The following is a 27187-nucleotide window of genomic DNA, read 5'->3' on the forward strand; positions in this document are numbered from 1 at the left end:
CTTTTAACAACTTGTCAAAAATAGTGAAACAATAGGAAGGAAAAGATTTCCAGCCTGAAAAAACTAAAAAAAAAAAAAAAAAAAACCTAAAAAAAAAAAAAAAAAAAAAGAAAAAGAAACCTTCTGTATCCAACATAAAATTCTAACCAATTAGTATTAGTTTCATCTGTTTAAGACCAGATTCTTTCTGGTTGCTCATGGGGAGCTACAGTGCAATGGGGATGTATCTTCATCATGCATAAAGGAGCAAGTTATGTAAGTCCAGTTATTGTTCAGCAGAATTACACAGCTCCTACAGGTATCTCTTTGGGCACCATGGTGATAGCTGTGGATTTCTTGTTTTCTAAGTACAGGTTTAATTAAGAGCTTCATGAGTATTCATCTTCGAGTCAGAGTGTGGAGTAGGGAACATCCCAAATGAGGAACATTTGTCTTTCTGAACTATTTCAAGCTATTTGCAGAATCACAGCTTTGAAAGTGCAGGGGAAAAAGAGGGAAACTACAGGGGGAATAAAAGGACAAAGCCCCTTTTATCCACCACTCAGTACAGTATACCTATGGGAGCAGAATGCCTGTTTACCTACAATGCTCTGCCAACTCAATTCAACCTTTACATGCAGAGCTTGCATCTAATAGGATTAGGATGTATTTAAAACTATTTACTCAGCCTTAAAATAAGGCTGACATTTATACTCATCTCTGTGAAATGTGCAATTTCCTTTAAAAATTAAGACTGTATTCCACTCATGATACATTTGTGCTGACATTTTGAAACTGTCATGTGCTGTAGGCCTTCACACCACTTTGAATATCATTAACACACTGGATAAGCGTGGGCTGAAGCTGCATAATAAGAAAATACTGTAATACCTCCTGAACAATGTGATCATGTATATGGAAAACATTTTTCTCTTCTTCATACTTAGACTGCAGAAAATTGCTCTCAAAAGAACAAAAGTGACCTTTTTAATGGTAGAGAGTTTACTTGAAAAAAAGAACTTAAATACTATATAATGCTTGAATTATATATATTTTATATATATATATATACATATATAATGCTTTGTATTTTGTGAAATGAATGTTAATAATGTGATGATTTTGGCACACAAAGGCCAATTTGATTTTGGAGAAAAGTGGAGGAGGGACTGTCAGCCTACTTTATGCCTGTGCTTGGCTGGTGCCATTTAGCTTATCTGGAAGTTTCCAATCCTGGGACTAAAATCAGGCGGTGTCCCTTAGGAAACCATCAGGTCAAAGAATCAAGATATGCTCCAGTGGGATGGGGATTTTTTTTTTCCTGGGTTGATAGTTGGATGTGGTGATCTTGGAGGTCTTTTCCAACTGTGACAGTTCTGTGGGGTAAAATGTATGGAAGAAAGTAACTGAGCAGTGAAATGACATAATGATGCTTCTACAGCTAAGATGGCACTTGTCACATTGTGCCTAGTTAGTAGCTGCTTGTAGTTTTTGATGAACGTTCTCAAAGCTGTGGATCACAGTTTTGTCTGTTTCATGACCTGCTCTGTTACTGGACATATGAATAGCAAAACAATGTTAAGTATTTGTACAGCAATTTATTTGATCTGCTTGGTTTAAATTGCTGATTGTCCTCACAGCATTACATTGTATGAAATTAGCAAGTGGTGTTCTGATTTCACAAATAAGAAAACTGCAATAAATGAAATGTGGGCATTTAGAAGGCAGTTTGCAGATCTGAGGTTGAGGCCTGGTATCTTTTCTCCTAGGCTTATGTATGAAACAGTGCTGCTTTTAAAGTGTTGACAGATGTGCAAACTTGATGCAAATATATTCTCTTTGCAGTCCATATGATGTCAGTAATTTATGTTTCCCTGACCATCTACATTTGAATGTTTAAGAAGTCTGTATTGCTTTAGGATTAACATTTTTTTTTCATGTTCAGAATATTTTTAAGTCACAATCCCAGCAAAAACCAATTACCTTCTTTCTGATAATACCAAATCAGGATAACTTAAACTTGATGTGCTGAAACACCACCAATAATGTACCAAATGTTGATGTTTGTTTTGATGCAGATCATTTTAAATTCAAGCTATCCCTCGTTTTCTGTTCAGCATCTACATTAAAAAAACACCTTCTGCTGACTAACTTTCTGCTGACATAGGCTATCAACAGCAGATCTCCCTGGACCACTTCCAACTGGTGCTGAAAATGATGTGTTTACTCCTCTTGTAATTGGGACCAATCAGTTTTCAAGCCATTACTGGAAAGGATGACTGCATCAATCTGTAATGGGCCAGAAATGTGTGTGTCTCTTCTACATGAACCAGGAAACAGTTTTCAACACCATTTGAGTGGTGATCAGAAGAGCTGCTGGCAATGGTGATTGTTACCAGCTAGTCATTTTCTAAGAGTTGATGGACCCCAAGTGCAGATGAGGGAAAAAGGGGCAGAGACACAGCTGACAGGCCATTAGTTAGTGGACTTGCAGCTCTTAGAAAATACTAAGCAGGGATGAACAGTAAGAGACAAGGTCTCTTGCAGGTAGGTGTACCCATCTCCTTGCTGATGTCTGTGTGTGCATTTGAAGAGGGCAAAATGTGTTCATAGCTGCTTGCACGTATTTTAATTGTTAACTATGGTTTGGAATAATTTTGGAATTGAAATAGGGGAGAAGACAAAAGACTGCAGGAAAGGGCTGATGAGTCCTTTCGACCTAGGTGTGCTTGGGTCCCCATGTAGCAGAAGTTTCTGTTTCTTGATTGACAACCTGAGATGCTTTGCAGCTTTATTACAAATCTATTTACTGCGTAACATTATAGTGCATTCCCGTGCACTGGCACTATCAGGAAAGGTATCATCTTCAGGACCCTCAGCTGCAGTAAGTAGGCTGGCAGGTTTATCCTCAGTGGACTTCACACCTTTTCTTGTGATTTGGAGCTTTGGCCCTGTTATGATTAGCTTACTAATTATGAACAAGCCCCGAATATTTTGAATGCTTTGCAAAAACTGCTGGCAATTCAAAGTTTGTAATCACATTTGGGATTAAAGACAAGAAATGGCTTTTCTTCAGCTTATCACAGTATTTTAAGAAATATTCAACAATGTATTAACTTTTTTGTGGGTGTGTGATTTCAAATCGGGCTAGAAAATCACTTGAAATTGGAAATTTGTAATTTCCAATTTGCAACTTCTAAACTAGAGAGGGTACAGTTTTTCCCCTTCTTGTTTCAGATTTTTTCTCTCTTGTCTTTCCCACTGGCCTGCTCTAACTCTCCATTAAGTCTTTCACTTCTGCTTTTAAATTGTATCTCAGGTACTTTTTCCTATGTGAAAACCAATTTGTGCATGTTTTGTAGACCCGTGGTCCCCATAAAAAGGGGTAATTCTTGAGCCTTTGGTGATGATTTTTAGTAGAGTCTGAGTAATCCTTTGAAGCGAAGACTGAAGGACATTGTGGAATGCCTGGAGATTCCAGTCAGGGTTTGAGCCTTTTGGTAGGGAGGTGAACCAGCTCAGGAGAAAAGGTGTTCCCTTCCCCAGGAGCTTTTACTGTTTCCTTTCTTTATTGCTTTTTGTTGCTTGACCAGCATTCAGTTTTTTTGCTGCCCTCTTGGTAGGCTTCTCTACTCTCCATCTTCTTGGTGCCCGTGGGTGCATGCACTAAGCTGGTTGCTTTGCCCTGTCTCTACATATGTTCCCCTGCTCTCCTGGAATAGCTCTGGTTTTACTGTTCTACCATAGCACTATTAAAAAAAACAACAACCCACAAACCACTAGATGAAACAGAATAGCAGCTGTGTAATAGGGGCCAGCACACTGTCCCATTGGGAAAGGGTCAGCATCCAGGGATTGAGGTTATTCAGGAAATGGGAAACATATTTTTTCTTCTCTTTGGCCTACCTCTGACAAACTACTGTTCTGCTGCATAACATTTTTATTCTCACCGGAGTATGACAAACTGCAGAATGGACCAAATATATATTGCAGACATTTGTAAAATGCTAGATGACTTTCCCTCAGACATAACTAATAGGTATACTGGTTTAGGTGCAGGAAGAATAATAATTCACTCAGGGAAAGCTATAGCAATTGGCCTTGCATCTCATATAATTGAAAATGGTGAAATATAAAGGACTGTCACTGTCTTATTGCCCCCTCCTTTCCACCCTGAAATTAACCACAATCCATTATTTCATGTACTATATGATCATGTCATTTGGGAGCAATAAGTGACCACATTTCCTCAACTTTATCACCACTATTCTTGATTCTCTGTTGTTAAATTCACTCCATTCCTAATTTTCTATTTTGAGCACATATGCTGGCCTTTAATTTGCAATTTACATGGATGATAGTGTGCTATTCAGAAACCTGTTTGTACTGCCTTTGTGGTTTTCACCTCACCTCATGTGGTCATTAGGATGAACAGCGTATAATTAACTAAATTCATGTAAAGCCCTGAATTGCAAATGCTTATCTGAACACCCATTTTTTTTTTTTAAAAATGAAGAAATCTAAACCTAACCAAAACCAAACTTTGAGTGTTTTTAACAAGCTGAAAGAAGCAATTTCTGTTTTCTTGGTAGGTAATACTTTGTACTGTATTTATCCAACCTATTTATTTATTTTACCAGTGATTACACATGTGTGTCAAGCATTGTAGGTTAAAAATTACAAAATCTATTTATGGGCATGCAGCCAACAGTGAGGCCTATTTAGCTTGTCTACTTATCTGAAGCCATATGGACGCAAAATCACTTTCCTGTTGCCTGTAAAATAAAGAATTAAGATTTTTTTTTTTTTTGCAATAACATTTCTACAAATTATATTTGTTTCCTGCATTTTATCCAAAGTAAAACTTTACACTGGGCATAGGAACTAGATTCGGAGATTATGAGTGAAACTTCAAGCTCAGGACTTTCTTGACGAAATACAAATTTCACATGGTGAAATACAATCTTGAGTGGTTGATTAACTTTGTTAAACAACAGAAAAGAATTAAAAGACTGTCTGCTAAAGCATATATTATTCTGATTTGTTCTATTTCTTGTAGACTTAATTTTATGTTTTCTAACTTTTGCCTGAAACTTCAATTTGTCTGATGCTCTTGAGTACCAGGGACAATTTCCTTAATAATTCAGAATAATTCAGTAAGACATCTCTTGGAAATTGGCTTAGATTGGCACATGTGCTCCAGCAAAGGAGAAGAAAAAACCCACACACCCTGAAAAGGGAGAAGAAGGATGACCTGTGGTCTTGGAGCTCTGTAACATCCCTAAGGTCCCTGTGATTGCTTTGCTAAATGGAGAATGTTTGGACTCTCCTACCTGTGGTTTAGCCTTCTGGCCAAAGTTTTCTGAGCTCATTCATTATAGTAGTGGCTTTTGTACAAAGAGAAAGATTTAGTCTCCTGCTCCACATGCTGGAACACTCAGCTTGCTTGTTCCTATGTAAAGGAGAAGATAAGTGGAGTTATAGAGAGTGAGGGATTCTGGGGTGGAGCTGTGGCACTGAATTACACACCAGCTATGTGGCTGCCTATTACTGACAGAGACATTGACCATGGTAGAATTACAATTTCTATTCAGTGTAACTGCAATCTACTAGGCTGCAGTGCTCAGTATCATAGGGGAGTTAGTTTATTTTAAAAAAGGGTACAGCACAGAGAAAATGCTGTAGTCTTAGAAGTTTTGTAGTCTGAAATTTAATGATAAAACCTAATATTTGGGTCTTTGCATTGCTTTAATTTTTGACTATGTTTCAAAGCAAAACCATTTTTCATTTTAATATTGTATTTTATGCTTTTGAATTTCTTCCTTATCCTGTTAACCTGTGTGTGAGTCTTACTAAATAATCCCTGTCAAGCAGGACTGTGTTGGAATAAATTAGGCAAAGTTCTATTGAATTTGATGGCTTGGCTAATAGGTCATTCAAGGATTATTTACAAACTTCAAAAAAATGTTTTTGTTTCTTTGTTTTAAAAACCCTGTTTTTGTTTGACAGGTATCGTATAGGAAGGATGTGCAAGATACTCACAGATACACTGAAGTGCTGCACAGGCCAGACATAAAGATGGCAACTGAGATAACAAAGATAATAAGTGATGTATGTTCTCCTGTTACCCTGTTTGTATTTTTAGATGTTAATGTATGTATTCCACTTTAGAATGCTGCTGAAATTCTCAAACATGAAAAGCAGAAAACCTATAACCCCAAATCTGATATGGAGTTTTGATAAAAAAAATCCAAAATAAATAAATAAATAAAAAAAATTAAAGCCAAACCAAAACAAGCCTTACCTGTTAAGCATGCAGAGAATTTTGATGTGATGTGACCTTTGCAATTATTGGTCATTGATCCAAAGACAACATTAAGCTTACGAAAGTTGGTTTTGTTTCAGCTTTATTCATAATAACCATTGTCAAAATAAGCCGTGTGCCCACATGCTACACTGCACATCAGAAGACATACCAAGGTTTGTACCCGAGAAGTTTTCATCCCAGGACTCTTCCTCCTCCTCTCTCAGCTGGCAGTGACAGGGAAATGCAATTCCCCGCTGTCCTGAGAGCTGTGCAAACACCGTGCTTCTTGCATGAGGGCTCTCCTCCCTTAGCTCCCCTCTCAAATTCTTTCCTCCCACCGTGACGTCTGCTAATGGATAGGTCAAGGAGCAGTTTGAGAAGCAGCAATGTGTGATGCAGTTTAATGTTTTATGGTAGACAACTCAAACAATGTATCTATTAAAAGCCCTGAGCCAAGGTTTTAAGTAACTGCTAATAGTTTCGGGTGAGACTGACCAGGCACCTATGGACAGACAGTTTTAAGAGACCTGAGATTCCTCTTTTGAATATTCAGGATTTTCTGAAAACCTAGAACTTCTACTAAGTCTTACGTCCAACAAGAAAATATACTAATTGCTATTCAAGGCCTCTGAGTTAGAGTCGCTTTGGGACTTTTTCTTTCCTCAGTCTCTTGTTATGATGTGTCCTTACTGATTCACAGTGCCTGAGTAAGGCAAGAAGCCTGTTTCAGGCAATGGGTAATTTAGTTAGTGACATTGCAAAGCAACTAATGTCAATTCATCTGTGCTTTTTTCTAATGCATTGTGAAAAAAAATGCAGCAATTTGCATGGGAGGCAGTTCAGCTGGAAGGATCATGTAACACCAGCCCTGTGGGACTAATTCCTCTCTGTTACACCAGTGCAACCTCACTGACATCCAGCAAGATTGCAGTGGTAAAACTGAGCGTGGAATTTGACCTTAGATCTCAAAAAAACCACCCCTCAGCCTAGTTTTGTTTCAAGACTATTTTCAGCTGCTACAAATAATCTTGTGTAAACTGCGGACACTGTTGTGAGAAATGCTGGGCCACTCGAAGTCATTCTCCCTTGATTGGGAGAACAGTATTTCTCAGGTTTGAACTATGCATTTTGTTAAAGTCAGTGCTGTGCATTGTTTTTTTTACAATAAATAAATACTACATTGTTAAGGAGCCAAAGCCTGAGAAAGGCTTTTTTTGGAGCTGATTAGAACAGCTCTTAAAGTAGTGTCAGTGCAGATCACTATTTGAGACTTTTTCTTCTAGCTTTAATGATTACATTTTTCTTGATAAAACTGAAGCAAGCAATTTTATTGTGATTCATGGGTTTTTTGTTCATTATTTTTTGTTTGGTTTTTTAAGGCTGAGTACAAGAAAGGAAGAGGAGAGATGAATAAGGAGTCTGCTGTACTTGGAAGACCAGATTTTGAACATGCTAAAGGAGTTTCAAAACTGTTCAGCCAAGTAAGATTTTCTGTCAGTTTACACTGACTTTATTCAGATACCTCATTCCTAGTAATGCAAGAAAATATTTACATTTTTAGATGATTATCTCAATACACATGAAGATAAGGTTCTAAAACTCTTCATATAGTATTGCAACGACTGGTAAATTTAAGACTCTCAGAAAACAATATACATCTTTATGCAAAAATACAATGAACTTTTACTGTTACAACTCATCTTTTGTGAAGATGGTCTATATTTATACAGGTTGTGTAGGATTTCTAAAATATTAACTATATATGATTTAGAGGCAATTTTTTCTACTCCTTCAGTTGGAGAAGAACCTACCTGGTGATTAAGCCCACTGCAGTCACTAGGGTCTTTTGTGTAACAGCTTGCTAATGTGAGTAATAGGATCTGAATTTGGCCTGATCTGTTAACCACCCACCTTCCCTCCCCCTGAAATGGAACCTTTTTTGTATTACTTTCTGTTATATAGGAGTCTTAAACCTCAAAAAAAAAAAAAAAAAAAAAAAAGATCAGTTTAGTCCATAACTATAAAAAAGCTTAAAACACAAATATTCCCTCTTTTCCTCTGCTTATGAATCTTCTCATAAGAATCTACTACAGATCAACCTGACATAGTGACAAAGGATTTTTTTTTTTTTTTTTTTTTTTTCTGGAGTAGCTCTTTAATAGATACTTCCATAATCCTGTCAGGCAACACTTATGGTTTTTGTAAACCCAGGAACAAATTCTGCCCACCTGTAGGAAAAAGATAACACCCTTTGATTAGAGAAGACCTTGCCAGTCTTCCCAGAACTAGGAAAAAATCACCAAGTGTTGTAGTGTATACACTAGGACAATCTGAAAATCAGTGTTATCTATGAAATACTTGTGATTTGGCTGGATAGTGAATGTCTTACCTAGAACTAGGATAAAATACAAATAATGTGTTATGGAGAGCAAGCTGCAAAACAGTGCAGTGTCTGTCAGCAAAAAGTTGAAATCCTTTTGCTGTCACCAAATATCCTTGGATATCTGTTATAACATTTCATTTCACACCAGACCATCATTAATTTTGAAGCATTGATACTGCACAAACTGAAAAAGAAGAAACTACATGTTTTTTTAAATTGTTACTGATGCATTCTGAATAAAAATTAGTTTGTGTTTTCCACATAGAAAAGAGGCAAGAAAATGCTAAGAGACTCGTGGTCTTCTGTGTTTAGCAGTGTGCAGGCTTGGAAGTCAACCTCTGCTTTTTTAGGAAGTGCTGTACTACTTATGCTACTGTGTTGTGTCACTTGTAGGAAAGGAAGCTGTCATTTAGCAAACACCTTTAGTGGCTTTTAAAAGGGTTTATATCTAAATTTAGTGTGTTGCATCCTTTATTTTTATCCAGTGGCTGTCTACATACTCGTTTTGTAGCAGCCTATTACGGAATCTAGTGGGCTTGCAGCTGCTTGTTACAAATGGGACCAAAGCAGATTCCTTTCCAATAGACCTTTCCATCTCACTAAGCCTGGTACCCTTGAGGTTGTGGCCAGCAATCAAAACCCATCAGCTGGATCCTGGGTCCTTCAGGTTGGTGCTGAGCCATCTGCATCATAGGCTTCATCAATGAACTTTTAATCTAATTTTTATTAGATATGTTCTTCCTCTCTGACAATCCATGCTGCATCTTCAAAAGCTTTATAATAGTCTCCTCACTGCCAGGGACTGGGATGGCAGCAGTTCCCCTTGAGATCCTTTTGCAGAAGAGAACATTTGCTGTGCAATTTTAACTTCTTCAGAGAGTCCAAATAGTGCAGAAGGTGTGGCAGGAGGAGAGGAGCAGCTGACAAAATGTAGCTTGCTTACAGTTTATTTGTGAAGAAGATGCTTACTAAACATTGGTAATCCAAATTCTGCAGCCACTGGGCCTGGATCCAAGTTTTGGAATCCTTCCTCCTCTTATCCTCCTCAGTCTACACTGTTGTGGCTGCTTGCAGTGTGTGTGATGGACCATGTACTTTTAGCAAGGGGAGCTGTGCTTCAGTCCTGTGCTCTGCTGCTGCCAGCTGTCTGTGTGAAGCAGCATGAGGGCTGCAAGCCCCAGGCAGTGGGGAAATACACTCAGCAATTTCCCACCTCTGCTGAAGGAAAGGCAGTGGCCATGAGTTGTCTAATGTTTTTATATATTATTTGAATCATTATAACACTTTGACACACTGATCATAAATCAAGAGCACAGAAAAATGAAGATGACCCCTGTGTCCAAAGAGCAGGGCGGAGGGGCAGGATGAGGAATGCACCTGTGTTGTAGCAGAGGAAGAGCCCTAAATATGGGTCAGTCATGTTGGTCCTCCTCATGAAGGGGTTGTGAAGCAGGCTTGAAACAATTACAAGATTTAAAAAATAGTAAAGTTAATGAGCTCTTTATTGTCTCCAGACTTTCTGGCTTTTAGGATTTCCATTTGTTTCTTGGCAAATGGCAGCGTTATGAACTTTTTGTGCTGAAAGTTGATAATCTCCCTTAATAGCCTGAATCTATAAGCTGAGACATGCAGAGAAATATTAGTTATTTGACCCTCACAGTGAATTTGCAAAGTTGACAATTCTGATGGATGTAATGGGAAGAGAAGATGATAACATGTTTTAATGTGGTACATATGGGTAGGTAATTTAGGGAGTATAAAGAACAGGAGCAAGAAGAGGTCAGGCGGTGTGGGTGTAATGAAGGGAGAAAGCAATCAAGGCAAGCAGGAAGGCAAACAAAGTGAAGAAAAAAGTGTTAATGTTTGACTTACACTTAAGGCTCTAGGAAATTAGTGTACCCCTCTCTCTTTTTTTATTTTTAATTTTTAAAATTTTGTTTTAGCAAAGCTTTTGACAACAGCAGCAGCAGCAAAAATAATAGCTCCCAGGACTATTATATTTACCCACAGCACACGGTAACCCCTTTCTGTTTATTTAGAACCAAATTTAAAACAGAAACTGTGTTAAGCCCTTGTGAAAACATGAAACTTGTCAATTTGCTGAATGTATATTGTATAATTTGGGCTATTTTTTGTGTTTTTTATAAAAGTAACCCCTTGTTTATGTCTTTTTTATGTCTTGTAATACGTTTTATTCTCTTTCTCAAAGAGCTGCTAATATGAAATATTCTACTTATATTCCCCTTATGGTGTTCAATAATTGGTTTTATGATGTACAGTTTTGAGTATTTACATTTTATGCTTGGTGTCTGTTGTTTCAGGGATACAATTGTTAGAGACAGAATGTTTTTTGTAAAGTACCTTCTTTGAGATTATCAGTAACAACAAAGAAAGCCTAGGATTTTATCAGTCTTTCTTTGCTTTAATCTCTTCTTTATCTCTCTTTTTTTAATCTTTAATCTAATATTAATTTAGCTCTTTGTTAGGTTTCCTTCAGTATCTGTGTGCTCTAGCATGTTTTTCTTTTTTTTTTTTTTTTTTCTAAATATGTTTTCATATGGTCATGAGGAAATGCTTTAGCTGCAAGTGTCTGCTTCATCCTGGGATCCCAGTGGTTGAATGATTCAATTTTTGTAGTTTCTTTGTAAATCTGAACAGTAGGTGATGTCATCCACTTCTGAAACTGAACACTCCCTGTGTGAAAAGCTTTGAACTACAGATTTGATTTAGGAATGTTACTGCAAAACTTCAAAAGACACTGCTCTGTCCAGCTGCAGTTCTGACTTTTATAGGTTTCGTGCAAGGCTGATGAGAAGTTTGTTTATCCAGGCATTATTTAATTCCAGTTTGGTTTTTCAAGGATGTTGTTGTGTTGAAAGCCTGCAAAGTCTGCTCTTTTTAAAGCACCAATTAGAGAGCAGCCTACATGTGCTTCTTTTAAATTAACCCCCAATAAATATTCCCTGAAAAAATAAACAATCATAAGACTTTAATTAAGATAGTAAATAAGTAGCCATCATTTTAAACCTTCATTAAAGTAAAGCTTTTGGTTAACAATGAATTTTCCACTAAGAACTGTCATTTCTACTCCCACTGTTTGTTTGCTTCATGTTATAAATTGCTAAACCTCCCCCTTCAGATTTTTTAGACAACACTGATGAAGTATTTATCTTCCTTATTTTTAATCAAACCCCTCTATCTCAAGTGTATTTTTCCCCTTTAATCTGCATTCATAACTTTCTCCTGTTCAAAAGAAGGATAAATACCATGTGCGTTACTTCACAGTGACTCATCTATGGGCTCGCTCTTCTCTCTTCTGCCTCTCCCATCCCACGCTTTCTTTCAAAAGGGAGAAGAAAACAGGAAAATACCAGTAAAAGAGAAAGTGAGCACGTGTGTAGCTTTCAATGAGATGAATCCCCTATGACCAGTCAGAGTTAAATTACTGCTGGAAGTGCTCTTGAGATACCACTGGGGTCATCTGATATTATTGTGCTGCCTCCAGTTTGCCCCAGAGCGACATTTGTGGTGGTGTGGGAGAGGAAAGCAAAGGCAATGAGCAGAGCAGCCAGAGAAGGCAGCAGGGCCCTAGAGGTACTGAGACATCCCTCACTTCAATGGGAATGCTCACAGTTGCATTGGTGGGCAGTCTCCTTAAATTCAGGACCCTCCTGCAGATTGGCACCAGGGCATGCAGCCCTGTGAAGCCTGGGTTCACTGGATCCTCCTCTTTCCTTCAGTAGCAGTGAAATGAAGTGGCAGTGACGAAGATTTATTACTGGAATCTCTAGGTGGAAATGTATTGCTAAAAAAAATCTGTTAAAAATGGCATGAAGTGGCTGCAGCTGGAAGATGGCAAGGCAGCTGTGAAGAGAGATCCCTTTGGACTGTCATTTTCACACTGAACAAGAGTGTCAAGGCTCGTGTTGTGCATTCAGTTTGTGTGCAGTCTGAGGCCAGTTTTTGACTGGGCTGAGGACGGCTTGCACTGGTTGGATATTTAAACTCTTCTGCATGGTGTCATTATGATGTGCGCTGATGCCCAAGGACTAAAAGACAATTTTGCTCACTGTGCTAGCATGATCCCTAGTTTCAGAGGCTTTTAAAATCACATCTTCCAGCGCTGCCTGATTTTTGTTAGAAGGTGAGTTTTGGGCACACCTTTTAAAACAGAAAAGGGCTCTGATTTATTCTTTCACCGCTCATACAGAATGTGGCTTTGCCTTTGACAAAGGCAGTGTCTTTGTATTCAGATGTATGCTTTTGCACTTGATCCAAAGCCAAGACTAATATAAAACAATATGAACCAGATGAATCTTCCATAGGGCAACAGATACTCTTTTCTAGACTTAGTATGAAAGATTATGAAGTTCATCATGTGTTCAGCTAAAGTTTCTCTTTAAAAGTGACCATGTTTTTAAATTTCCTTCCTTTAAAAAATTAATGTAAGTTCTGGAATTATAATGTAGTTCTCAAACATATACAGTTACTTTCTGTTTGGGTGGCTTAGTTTCAGTTTCTTGTTATCCTGATTAATGAAATATTGGGCATTGTGGCTAAGCATAACAAGGTTGTGTAAGCTAAACCATGTTGAGAGCCTTTTGAGGCAAGAAAAAGCTAAAATGAAAAAAGAGAATTCTTCCCACAACTAAAGCTGAAAAATAAAGACTTTTCAAGGAGATTGTTTGAGGTGGTTTAACCACTTTATCAGACATTCAAATGGGAATAGAGAAAAAAAGGAGTAAGGAAAAAACTGTGTATTTATTTTTAATGCAGAGCGTGGTAAATTATAATGGCTGTTGCATAGGCTTAGATATCAGGTGTCTGGCTAACATTCATGAAGGCAGCATAATTCAGACTGAACTTTATTCTCCTCCATTATGCCCAGCTGTTGGAAAGAAGCATGGCATGTGTGCAAAATCTCCAGATGTTTGATGATCATGCACAAGGGGGCAAAGGAGGGAGATTTACTGTTTGTTTGATTTCCCTTTATTTCAGATTCTGAACTCAGTTCCTTAGCATGTTTTGTGAATATCTGTTTTATTTACTTTTAATGTCACTGCCTTCACATTTATTGTGTTGCTCATTTCCTCTTAAATATCTTGTCATTCCTGTTTTGCTTTTGAACAAGAAGAGAGTGAAAGTGGTGGCATACAGTCATTTAATTATACTTTATAACACTGTAATGAGGTGGGCATTATCCCCCAAAAGGGACAGTTCCACAGAGTGATTCCTGGAAGGTCTCTTGGGAAATTTCTGGCACAATTAAAAATAGATCCTGGGGCTCTAATGAAAGCCTAGGAGACCATGAGTGACAAGTGGACGTGGAGATGGGAAGATGACTGAGTGGAAAGTTTGATTCTGACTTCCCATTTCTGAGTGGTTGCAAAGTTTACAAGTCATTAATTTTACAAGTTTTACAGTTTATTCATGTTGTATATTTTTTTTTTCATGAAAACCACATTTTTTGCTGTTAATTTTGAATCAAATGATTCTCAGTGAGTAGATTATTATTGCTAGTCAAAGAGTTCTGGTTTGTTTGATTACTTAGATGAGTCATAAAGTTTTGTTTCTGTTTCCTTTTCATAAATCTTTCAGCAACAATAATTGCATATGTCAATCTTAAGCTTATTTTTAAATTTTATTAAGATTCAGATACTTAAAAATTACTTTGGAGCCAGCACAAGACAGCTACAATTGTGGCTAAGTTGATCTTCTTTAAACATCTTCATTGTTTAAAGATTTAAAGGATAAGACAATTGCCTTTAATTATCTGCTTTCTAGTCTGAATTTTCTGTGCCTTTTTAAAGTGCTACATGTTAATATTAGACATGTTTGTTCTGATGGAAGGTGAAATACAAAGAGCAGTTCAATAAGGAAATGAAGAGCCACCAATACAATCCTCTTGACAGTGTTTCCTTCAAGCAAGCACAGATTGCATCCATGTTGGCAAGTGATGTAAGTGAATTTGCTTTGTATCTTACATGCATTTACATCCTGAAAAACCTAATATTTGTTTGTAGGCAGAATTTCTTTTTCCATCTGAAGAATTACTCTGTGCAGTAGTTGCTGCTATACAATGTGTCTGGATAGCAGGTACAGTGTATTAGCTGTTTCCTCCACTGCTTCTGACAAAGCCCTTCTCCATGTGTCTGTAGAGTTTGATGAGATTCATCTTGCCTAACTTTGTGTATGGAAAGGTACGACTGCTTACTCTTAGCAAACTGCCTTGTACTCAGTCCCTTTGTATTTGAGAAAGAAGGGTCTGGAGGGCAGTTCTGACCTGTGCTAGATGCTTTTCTTTAGAAGAGCAAAGTGCTGGCATCTCTCCAGTGGTTGTAGAAAGAGATTGTGTGAGCAGCTCAGATTTGGATGTCTGTCTGTTAGACATCATTCTGCTGGTTGATATTCTGAGTGGTATTACTAAATACAGCAGTCACTAAATTCAGCAGTGGGTGCCTGCTGCTGGAGCTAGATTGGAAAAAACATCTATATTGAGTGATAATGCTCTTGGGATGATGTGCTAATGGTGTGTCTAATGCTAAAAATGTGAGCTCTTTTTTGATGCCAGGATCCCACGTTTCCAACAGAGAAGTTTTGATTCTGTAGTCTGGAGTTTCCAAAGTGTATGGAGGGGCAACACCCAATGGGAACAGAAAAGACTAGCTTGGGGTAGGGTGGGAGTGGGGTGTCCATCAAAATGCATAATTGTTTTCAAAATCTACGTGTTGTTTTAAAAAATTGAGCCAATTATTATTAAAAGAGATGTGGAAATTGTCTGTTGTTGATTTGGAGTCTACCTAAGTCAGTAAAGAACACAGTTCATATGTGGAGGTGACTAAAGCTATTGGTTTAAAAGATTTGTCACCCAAGACAGGTAAGTTGGCTAGTTTTTTTTCCTTTAGAGATGGGCATCCAACTATTGGAAGTATGGAAAATCCTAATATAGACTGATAAGAGGTAATCCTCTGCTGCTTCATGATTATCTTTTGCCTTAGGTGACTAGATTTCTTAAGATTACTAAACCCAATCTGTATTAAATAGAATATCTGGGAGAATTTCTCTTTAGCTAATTTTATGTGCAGTTCCTATATTTGAAGAGTTTGTGTAATTCCTGAATCAAGAGAAAAAGTACAAGAATAAAGATTGAGTTTAAAATCACTAGACTTAAAGTATTGAGGAAGATATCTTGATTTAAGTTTTCAGGGCAGAAAGAATTATAATTGTTTTCTATTCAGAAAAGTCATACAAAGTATGATTTTTTTGCAAGTGTCCTTTTTGAGGAAAAGTTTGAGCAGTTCCCAAAGACTTTTCAGTAGAATGGATCCATTCAGAGAATGGATCTTTTCCTTTCCCTCCAAAAAATAGTAAATGACCACCATCTAGTGGCTGGTAGAGACTGTTCAGGCAAGGACTTGATGCCTTCTGTTTCTGGACGGCTGCACTGTAACACAAAGCTGTGAATTTGTTAATCTTTATTTTATGTAACCTGAACTCTCTTTCCAGGTGAATTACAAGAAAGATTTGGAAAGCCTACATGATCCAGCTTCTGATATACCAAACCTGCTGTATTTAAACCATGCGTTAAATATCAGCAAAACGCAGAGTGATGTAAGTTGCCTTTATAATGATGATATCTAAAATATCTGCTGTAAGGAATGTAGTATAGTCACTGTAGAATACATAAATTTTTGGAACTTGCTTCATGGTCTCCTTTGTAGTAGACTGTAGTGTTATAACCATAATAGTTGGGGAATGTATTGGAGAAAATAGGGCTTTTAGGGAATAATATTTCAGTTACTAGAACAACTAATACACTGAGTAAGAATCACCCACACTTTTGTTACTCGAGCATTTCTCCCCATATGCCTGAAACCTTCTCTGGTTTCTCTTTCTTGGTTGAATATATTTCTTTCCTTGCAAATCTCAGTTCGCCAAAGATCTTATTGCTTTCACCTGCAGTCTTCTGTACAGAATTAACCATTATGCTACTTTAGTATTTGGACCTCTGTCATGAACAGCTACGTTAGTGCTAGATTCCCTTAGAGCTTCTCTGTCTCAGCCTGTTTTCCCTTCCTAGATGTCTGAGGCTTCCTAAACTGATAGGTAATTGTTACTTACTCCATTCTGCCACATAACAAGCTATGGTCCTTGGTGTGACATAGGATGGCGATGGGGGTTGAAATGGGGTGTAAAAGGTAGGAAACACCTGGCTTCTTTGCAATGTTAAAGTTTCTCTCCCACCCCAAGAACACCTCTGCTACATGTATGGTGCTTATAGGCTGTTCAGCTGTACCTGTTATCTTCACTCCAGAAGGGTCACAGCACTGCTGGTGAGGCTGTGAGTGAGTGGTTTGGGGAACTGATTGATCATGGCCAGCAGGAGATGAGCTTTTCACACACAAAGCCTTGTCCCGAATAGCTAGTAGCATATTGGGTCATCTTCTGAGTCAGTTCCTGCTTTTGGAAACTTATGTCTAAACTAATGAAAATATTCTGGCCTTCACATCTGTACTTGATTTTTGTTTGCTCTTTGGTGAACTGAAACTTGCTTTTTGTATGTCTCAATCCGATATGTGAATCCAACACTGGGTATCCCCTTTTGTATGGGTAATAAATGAGCTGATAGCTTTCATTTCCTGCATTCTTCATGTGCGTTTTGGCCTAAATCTAGTTTCTCTCAGTGTAAGGTCAGACTGGCATTCTTTTTGCTGGTTAAATGAACACCCTCAGAGTGAAATTCATCAACTTGTCATCTCCTTCCTAATGCTATAGAAACCTGGACTTCTCCTTAAGGCTCACTCCTGTATAATTTATTTCTTTCTGTTGCCTAGTAAGTTTTGATTCATATTGTTCATGCCCTTTACTGAGGACTCCATAAATACTGATTTTTACATTTGTACAGATGCTGATGTTCATTTTTTCTTACTGCAAGCAGGGACAAGAATGCTTTATCAGTCCCCATGGTCTCCACTAAGTATTTACCATCTAGAAATCCCGTGTTTAAAATCTTTCTGATTTCAAGTCCTTACCTTTTTCATTTTAGCGTGGCTTATTATCCTACTTTGTTCCATGCTTTTCCAGTATCTTCTTTGTGTTCTCCTCCTTGCCTCTCCACAGCAGCGAATCTTTCTCAAAGTCTGCTTCCACTATGTGGATCAGGCTTCCTGACTGTGCTGTGACTGAATGCATAGTCTGTGCTTTACCTGTGAAAGACAGAGCTTCTTGCTCATTTTCCAGTTTGGCTCTTTCCCATAGAGCATAACAACTTTCTCCCTTAAACTTCATGCTTCTTTTCATCTTTTGTATAACACAAATCCACCTGCCCCTATGTGATGAATTATAACTTATTTGGTGAATTAAATTCATGGAATGGTAGAATCATTTTGGTTGGAAAAGAGCTATAAGATTATCAAGTCCAGGTGTTAACCTAGCACTGCCTATGGCTGATTGCATTGGTTTGCTGATTGATCTAGAGTGTAGAGGTTTGTGTAACTTTATGGAATACATATACTAGAATACCAATGTGAAGCTGCTATACAAGTAAGTTTCCATGGGGATAAATTCCAGCAGTTAAGAGGAAATCCTGATGGGCGTGTTGAAACATAAATAGGCTGATTTGAAGAGTTTGAACTATACTATTTTCATTATTTTGATGATGGAAGAGAGTTCATAAGGTGAAACTTTCTCCTCGTGGATGCATGTAATTCTTTTTGATATGAACTATATAGACATAAAATTAAAAAATTTGTTATATGTGCAACAGCTAGTTTATTCATTAGCACATTTTAAATCTGTTCCTATTGTGGAGACTTTGAGCTGCTAATGAACTACAGGTTAAAAAAAAGAAATCAGATGTGTTTCATTTTATAGAAGGGGTGAATAAATAGGACTGAATTTGATGTGTTTAGTTTACTGTAGCAAAAACTTTTACAATTTACCTAATCTAATTTTATAAATTTTAATTTTTTAAAAACTTTAAAGTTTAAAAAAAATTGTTCTAAAATCAATTGCTTATAAGTTGATGAATAGAATAAAAGTAGAAAGTCAGTATCTGTACATAGAGATAATTTCCATTTGTTTCCACCAAAGGTGATTTTGTTGTATCCCATTTATATTTTTTTTCCACTAGGAGGCAAACCCAGACCATCATATGTGTTGCTTTGCACTTTAAATGTAAACAGTAATGTTTATTTCTAGCAAACATTCTAGCAAAAGCATTTGACTTTTGGATGAGCAGGAAATTTTCTCCAGGAACTTAAACAAGTTATTTTTATCATAACCTTTTTTAATTTCATCACAATATTTTAAATTCAAATGTAGTAGTAAAACTCCTGAGTTGGGAGACCTAGGATATAGTTTCTTTTCTGCTGTTTCTGCCATGATTATTTTAAATGGTATTCACCTTTCCAAACGTTCTGGATTTTGTTTATGAACACATTCTTGGATATTTTTTGTTTCAGTATCAATATAAGAAATCACTTAACCAAAGCAAGGACTTCTATCATTTCACCCTGGGCACAGCAGAACAAATTCATCACAAAAAAAATGCAGTGCCTTGAAGTCATGTATACAGAAATATAAGTACATCTTACAAAGAGAAAAATGTAGCATACTAACTACTGAGTGATCAAATCAGGTGCAGAACTGCAGGACAGATAAGAGTGATGTACAGTGCATATTCCATCAGAAGCACCCCATGAGCAGAGAGAGGAGTGTTTTTGTCAGACTGAACCTAATGCAGAAGCTTGACAGGGAAAGAAATCCTAATGCTTTTCTCAAGTTCAGACATCACTATTTTCGAAGAGACAGATAAATTAAAATTACATTACTCATTCTGAATGGACTATTTTGATTTGTAGCTATTTGCTTTTCTTTATGTCTTTTGCAGAATATTCCATCATACCCCACAGTGATTGAGATAAGTAATGTGTTTACCCATCTTCATCAAAAGAGTGTGAATGAATGAGTTCAGAAGGCTTCTCCAGGTTCCCAAACAAAGCATATTTGCTTTGTGAGTTAGCATAAAGTTACCTGTCTTGGTGTCTTAACCTTGTGTCCTTCAATGGGATTTTGCTGATAGCTTTAAGGTCATGGTCATTGCAAGCTGTGAGGGGAATGCTGGTGCGAGACCAGATCCTACTGAGGCAGTAGTTTTCCTTCCTTTTCCCCTTCCATAGGTGCAAACAAAAGTGCCTATCAGAACAGTGCTCCTGAGTCTGATGGAGAGACCTGTGAGGCCTGGCTGAGAAGATTTTGTTGTTAAAAGTAAATGTGTTTAATGGAAACGTGACAGGGGATCCAATTGAAAATCTGCCAACTGTTCAGGCATAAGTTGTTCAGCCATGTGATTGATGTTGTTCACTCCTGCTGTCTTCAAAGTTCACCATTTTTAGGTCTGAAATTTTGAAGCATAGGAAAAAATTCCTTGTCTAGCTGCTCTGTTTCTCCAGAGGTTAAATTCAGGAGGAACCTACCAAGTCAAAACTGCTAAGGAGCATGGCTAAGACAGGATTTCTTTGTTGCTGTGGAAAGCAATCAGATCTCAAATTCTCTTCCCTGTTAACAGCCTTTATTTTAATTTTCCTAGGTCAAGTACAGAGAGGATTATGAAAAATCTAAAGGCAAGTCAATGCTGGAGTTTGTGGATACACCTATGTATCAAGTTTCAAAGGAGGCTCAAAAGATGCAAAGTGAGGTCGGTAAAAATGTGTGCTTTTGCTAGCAAGATTTAAATCAAAAGAGAAGCTAACTAACATTTTGTTTTCAGGTTAAGGGAATGTATGAAGCAGATCACAGAGGTTTTATAAATCAAGGATATGGTTGAATTAGTACTGAGTAGTTCTCTTTGCTAGCTCAGTTCTTCCTTGAAATTTCTTTTTTCTCAAAAGGCCATTGTTGCTCATGGTAGACAGAGATTGTATGTAGCAACATTTAATTGAGAAGAAGCTCAAGAGATCATCTAGGTCAGAGATTATGAATGTGTTTACCTTTTTCCTTTAATTCCAGCTTTAATGAGGGAGAATTTTCAGGTGGGACTGAGTGAAGATGCAAAGCGCAGTCCAAACCTGTGCCTTAAGTGAAACCTTCTCCTGCCCATTCAGGCTGGGGAGCTCAGAAGGGTTTTGGCTGTTCCCAGGCTCCAGAACAGCACCAATTATCCTATGTCAGGCCACATTTTTCTAACATTTTATTAAAAACTTCCAGTGGTGGATGTTTCATGACTTACCAGGCAATCTAGTCCAGTGCTTTACTGTCCATCCTGAGAGAGTATTTTCCTGTGTCTCTCCTGCTGCAGTGTGATTCCATTATTTTTCTTGTGTGTCATGGAAAATAGATTATTTCATCCTCTTGGTAGAAACTTCTGTATATTTAAAACCATGTGTGCCATTTGCTTTCTCATTTTTCTTCTATTTTACTTCTGTGTTTCTTTCACAGATCAGGTTAAATATTGTCCTTTGAGATATCATACATATGTATTTTTGTCTAAATTGTGTATGTCTTGCATAGATAATTAAGGTAAAGAAATAAACAGTGAAGTTCTTTATTGGTGTGATGTCTGATTTATGGCATAGATCATTTCTGTGTCTGTTTACAGTGTCCTATATGAAATATTCTTGGAAATGCACATGCATGTACCAATAATCATTGCTTTTGCTTCAATAGAAAATGTATCGCAAAGGTTTTGAAGAAGAGATCAAGGGAAGACCCTCAATGGATCTAGACAAGACCCCAGAGTTCTTGCATATAAAAGAAGTCACTAACCTTTTGAAAGAGGTAGACAATACTTATTTCTTTTTTTCTGTTGTTATAAATGAACAATAAGCAGCATCACTGCAATTTAGTGAGTGCTGATCAACTTGCAGCTAACTTTGTAGCTAAATACAAAAGTGACTTAAGGCATAAAAATTGTGGAATGTCATTTTATATTCTGAATTGTTCTCTAGTAAGAAGTGATGCGAGTTACAGTTTCCTTATGAGCATAAGCAAATGATAGATCTCAGCCCAACTGAACCAGAAAAAACAGTTAAATGAACAAATCAGATGACTCTATAGAAAATTGATCGTTGGGAGGATGTTCCCTCGGAGGGCCTCAGTTTTGGAATTTGTTCCTCTCCTGTGTCCAAATAGCCTGAATTTGGTGACCTTCCAGTCATGCTGCAAAAGACATCTGTTTGATAGGGTTTTGGAGAGGCCCTGGAGATGATTTCTATGTTGGTTTCCAGATGGAAGTTTTTTCTTTTGAGTAAGTATTCCAGGTTTATGCTGTGTTGTGGTTATATGGATACCTTGAGCTGTTTATAGTCCTTTTAAGTAATTTAATTGAAATAATTATCTATCATATTTGTTATGGATGAAAGTAAAGAATGACAAAATTCTGTAATTACCTTCTTTGAGGATATATTATTAGAAAGTGCATGTTTTCTGTATGCCTAGTGGTTCTTTTCAGATTTTTCCTATATTCTGCAGTAGTATGTGACATTATAAATTAAATAATTTTTATGCATAACTGAGAATCCTTCTATCTGTAGTCTTTTTATATTGTTATTAAAATCTATTTTGATGCTAGTTTTTAAATATTGGTTGGTTCTGTGGATTACACTTAATCTTTGACCAAATTTAGAAGTAAATATATTGGTAAAGTTCACATATTAGCTCTGCTTATATGTCAGCTCTGCTGGATATTCTCCATTTGAATTTGGGAACCAACAGTACCTTGCTTATATTATTGTATTAAGAATAGATGGTTTTGCTGTGGACCAAATGAACAAATTGTTGAGGAGGCTAGAATTAAAATCCCTTGGACATTGTTCCTTTCCTCGTCCTCAAAACAACTTACCCCAGTCTATTGTAGATTTCATATGGGTTGGTCAAGAAAACATTTTATTTTCAGATATTTCTTTGTTATTCATCATCTAATAAATAATTTATTCCAGTAAGCCAATAATTTATTCCACAAGTTTCAAGCTAGGTCTATCTTGTGCAGTGCTGGTGTGTGTGTACATGTCTCGTGTGTCTGCTGACTGGGAGAAAATGCAATTGCTTGCATTTCATTCACTTAATTCTCCTGCATGCTGAATTTTCACAGAAGTGGTTAGTGCATGCAGAGTTGCAGATAGGGCACAAATGTTCATGCTTGACACTTGCACTGCCCTCCAAAGTAATACAAGCATTAATATGAATGACTCATTACTTAGAGAGTAAACCAGGCTTCTAAGCCAGAGAGGAAGAATATGAAAAAAGGGAAGTAATATTTTAATGCACAACTGCATGAATTTCCTGATTTTATATCCAGATACAAGGAACAAAGTCCAAACCTAAAGATTACATATTATTATCCTTCAAGATTCAGCAAAATCCTGTATTTCTTCATAGTCAAGGATGTAGCTCAGTAGTTTTACATGAACATTCATAATAAAGTTTAGATAGATGCTACATGAAACAAGGAGAACCTGGAGATGAAAAAATTAATGTTCAATTATTTTATTTTTAAGTGTCAGCTTTGTTCCAGCTTATCCTGTTGCCACTGAAGAGAATTCAGCAAATATTTCACATTTTGTAACAGTAAGAATTTTTTTCTGGGATCACATTCAAAACTCCTTCAAAAGGGATAGCTGAATTTAATACTTCTGAATTAATACAAATTGTTTCCTGCTTGTTGCAGGATGAGCCTCTGATAATAAAGAGAAGCTTCTTTAAAAATACCTGGTTTTCTTTTGTTTAAATAAAGAGCTTCTACTGTGACAAAGGTGCTCACTGCACTTATGAAATTTAATATGTGATTAGGAGCATTCATCCTTGTCTATATAAATCCTTCTGAAAAATGCCTTCCAGTTTTTTCCTAAGAAAGCCTAACCCAAACCTGGAGAGCGGAAGAGCAATTAAAAACCCTTACAAAACTCAAGCATCTTGGATGTCAGTAGTTTCACATCAGGTCTCTAGCAATTGTAGAAAGGAAAAAGAACCAAATGTCCACGGGCAGGTTCTAATGTACTTTTAATTTTCTGCTGAACATTTCAGCACATATGAGGCCTCAGCTGTTAAATGTTGATAGATTATATCAGAGTAGTTTCTGAGAGGCACAGAAATTATATGTTGGGAATACTGCTTTTACATTATAATTTATTAAGCAATTATTTTAACAGGTCTGAGTATAAGTGTTCAGGGCATTCATCCTAATTGTGATGCCATTACTGGAACAGAGGTAAAACCAACAATCACAGCATATATTGGTCTGTAAAAGCAAATGGTACTGCAGTTAAAATGTCTGTAGAGAGTCAGCTGAGGCTCTTAAAAAATGTGCTAGGAGAGGGCTATTTTTCAAGAGCACAAATAGATGATTTGGAAAGAGGAAAATACATGACTACATTAGAACCTTTCAGTTCCTCGGTGTTGTACCTTTTGGTTTCATAATTTCCAATTCTATTTTAATTCAGAAACCTGTAATTTGGCAGATTTCCAAAAGACCCTTCAGACATTTAATAAGTGGCTCTTCTTTTTGGGATCTTGCTCATGATATTAAGTAGAGAAATCTCTCTTTTTTTAAATCCTTAGAAAGAGTATAGAAAAGATTTGGAAGAATGGATGAAAGGAAAAGGAATGACAGTGTTTGAAGATACACCAGATTTGATTAGAGTGAAAAATGCAGCTCAGATACTAAATGAGGTATGTTGTGCTAATCAGATTTATTGGTGTCACAGAAAGCTCACTCTTTATGTTTTACTTGACTGAAAATATTCCAGATTTTAAAAAATTTAATCTACAATGAAATGTGTAAGTATTGAAACAGAGGCTATTTTGTTTTAAGGCTGTTTTGTTTTAGGAATACAGAAAAGCTCTCAGAAAAAAGTACCTTATGACAAATATTTCAAATTTTCAGGTGATTAAATGGTGAATGGAAGTTGTTAGTGGGGTTAGTAGAGACAGCATTTAAAACTGGGTAAATTTTTCCATCTGTTTATTTGTTCAGCTAGTATAATTAATACTGTCATGGAAAAAAAAATGACTGTTACTGGCCTTGTAAAAAACAGTCAATGAAATAATTCTGAGTTTTTTGGAATCATGTACCTACCATGTGAAAATAAATAAATATTGGTAATGCCTCCTAGGCATCTTGGAAAGATCTTTTATGCAAACTATTCTACTTGTGAAAACCTTTTCCAGAAGTAGAGCTGCTCCTGATGAAATGGATTTTCTTAAGCTTTTGGTTCCTTCAGTGAAAATAAATAGGTGGAGGCTCCTTACAGAGCATATTTTTAGAACTGAACTTTGATTTTAACTTTGTTGGTCTAAGTTGCTCTGGGGGTGATGTGGATGTATGTTAGTGTGCCATCTACTCCATTGTGAAGGGCTGGGAGTGGCAGTGGGACTTGCTGATCTGGCTTGTCTGTCTTGGAGACCACCCTGAGGAAGCTGTGCTTGGCAAACCTGTGTGCTCAGCAGAGCTGCAAGCTCTGAAACTGGCACAGCTGCAGCTCCTGTGGGTGACCTTGCACAGGCTGCTTGGGAAGCAGCAGGAGGGATGGAGGGTTTGAGGAGGAAAGGGGTAAGGCAAAGTTTGTGCTGCACTTTGTGCATTTAGGAATTAATTAATTCAGATCTCTCCCGAGAGGGTGACCAGGCATTGGAATGGGCTGCCCAGGGAAGTAGTGGATTCTCCATCCCTGGAGATATTTAAAAAGAGACTGGATGTGGCACTCAGTGCCATGGTCTGGTAACTGCAACGGTAGCGGATCTAGGGTTGGACTTGATGATCTCTGAGGTCTCTTCCAACCCAGTCGATTCTATGATTCTATGTATTTATTTTATATATATATATTTTACACTCATTTAATATGAGTGTGTGAGTGTTTGTATATATATATTTATTTACACACATATGCATACATGCCTAAGAACCAGAGGGAATGCCATGCCTAGGCCAGTCTGGCCAATCTAAAGAAGTGCAGGAATATATAGCTATAACTCCCAGGACTGTCTTCTCTGTGATATTTTACATACTGTGAAGCTGTGAGGAAATATCTACTATTCCACCCTTAGCAGAGGTGAAGTGAGTGATGATGTCTTCTCACAGGTTAACTTATACTTTTTGTAAAAAACTGTGGTTTGTGAAGTGGAGACTTGTTTTATCCCATTCACATCCATGTCAGAGTAAGACAGGTGGAAAACTGAAAGTCTTTTTAGTCTTGTTTTTTGTAACTGATCAGACCATTGAGTTGAAAGATATTTTTCTTCTTTTTTCTAGTGTGCAAAGTAAATAAGAATTAACAAACAAGAAGAGTTTGAAGAAATTTTTTTAGTATATGTGTTTTGAAACAAATGCCTTTTTTCACAAGTGGAGATAAAAAGAATAGAAGAGTGATTACTACTATAGTAGCAGAAATAGCACTGCCGGAGAATCTTCTAATTTTCTGTATGAAAAAGATACAACTGTTGTATACAATACTTCAGTATTACATTTTAATATCATTTGCTGATGTATAAGAAATATATCCTTGCTTGGATGAGATGAGGATGAAATATTAATTTCTTTCCTGGTTATTGGTTATTTATAATTTATGTTGAGAGGAAAAAGCAGCAATCATGGATGAATACTGCCACTTTTCTAATGGCTGTGGTTCAAGAAAGTCCTATTAAATGAATAAATTACAACTTCTTGCTCTGAAAGTTCAGGGGAAACAATTCTGTGTGGTATTAAATTTCAAACATTTAGTTTGTTCATAAATAAAATATTTTCTTAAAAGTAAAATGTGCTTCAGTTAGACTGGCACCAAGAACCAGGGTATTATGCTATCTTCTGCAAAGCTGAACTTCCCCTTTACTTCAGAGAGTAATTGTAGCAAGGTGTATGAACTGATTTCTCCACAGCCTGTGCTAAATTAAAAATTCAGTGGTAGTGTCTTATACAGTCAGTAAATATCTCAAGTTTTCCTCCTGTAGTTTATTATGTGTTTTCCTGACAAAAGCTTTCCAAGACTCTTAATCTGAGATTTTTTATTGACTTTAGATCTTAAATTGGGTCTCTTGTGCAAATATCTACCTGTAACTCTGATTATTGTGAATATAACATATAAAGTTTTATCTTCACAGAGACAATACAAGAAAGACCTGGAAACTGAAATTAAAGGGAAGGGCATGGAAGTTGGTCCAGATACTCCTGAGATAAAACGAGCCAGAAAGGCTTCTGAAATTGCAAGCATGGTCAGTACTGTACCTGATGCAAGCTTTCCCTTTGACAGAATGCAACCAATTACTGGGGAGAATTCAAGGTGGTGACAAATCTAGGCAACAGTAATACCACAAATGTCACCAAATACCTAAACCATTTAGCTGCATAGAATCTGAAAGCTGCATAATCAGCATATGGGGAAAATCTAAGAATCCCCAGAACTTTGGCTTTTCTGTCATCTTTTGCCAGCGATGCTGGTTCCTCACGAACCAGGCACGGGCTGGGCTGTGTTCAGTAAATGCAGCCCTTACTGCTTTGAGGTTTAAATAGGTTCTTGTGAAGTTAGAGC

The 27187-nt window shown here is 37.0% G+C and overlaps 1 protein-coding gene across 1 annotated transcript in view; it reads left to right on the forward strand.

The window, feature by feature from the left end:
* NEBL (nebulette) overlaps positions 1 to 27187 on the forward strand; it is a 90418-nt gene that overhangs the window by 15868 nt on the left and 47363 nt on the right. The window contains 9 exon segments of the mRNA XM_030445789.1: positions 5989 to 6090; positions 7666 to 7767; positions 14520 to 14627; positions 16176 to 16280; positions 19133 to 19237; positions 20260 to 20367; positions 21336 to 21446; positions 24225 to 24335; positions 26760 to 26870. Coding sequence (XP_030301649.1) covers positions 5989 to 6090; positions 7666 to 7767; positions 14520 to 14627; positions 16176 to 16280; positions 19133 to 19237; positions 20260 to 20367; positions 21336 to 21446; positions 24225 to 24335; positions 26760 to 26870 — 963 coding nt within the window.

The sequence above is a fragment of the Calypte anna genome, chromosome 2 (assembly GCF_003957555.1).
Source record: "Calypte anna isolate BGI_N300 chromosome 2, bCalAnn1_v1.p, whole genome shotgun sequence".
NCBI classification, from domain to species: domain Eukaryota; kingdom Metazoa; phylum Chordata; class Aves; order Apodiformes; family Trochilidae; genus Calypte; species Calypte anna.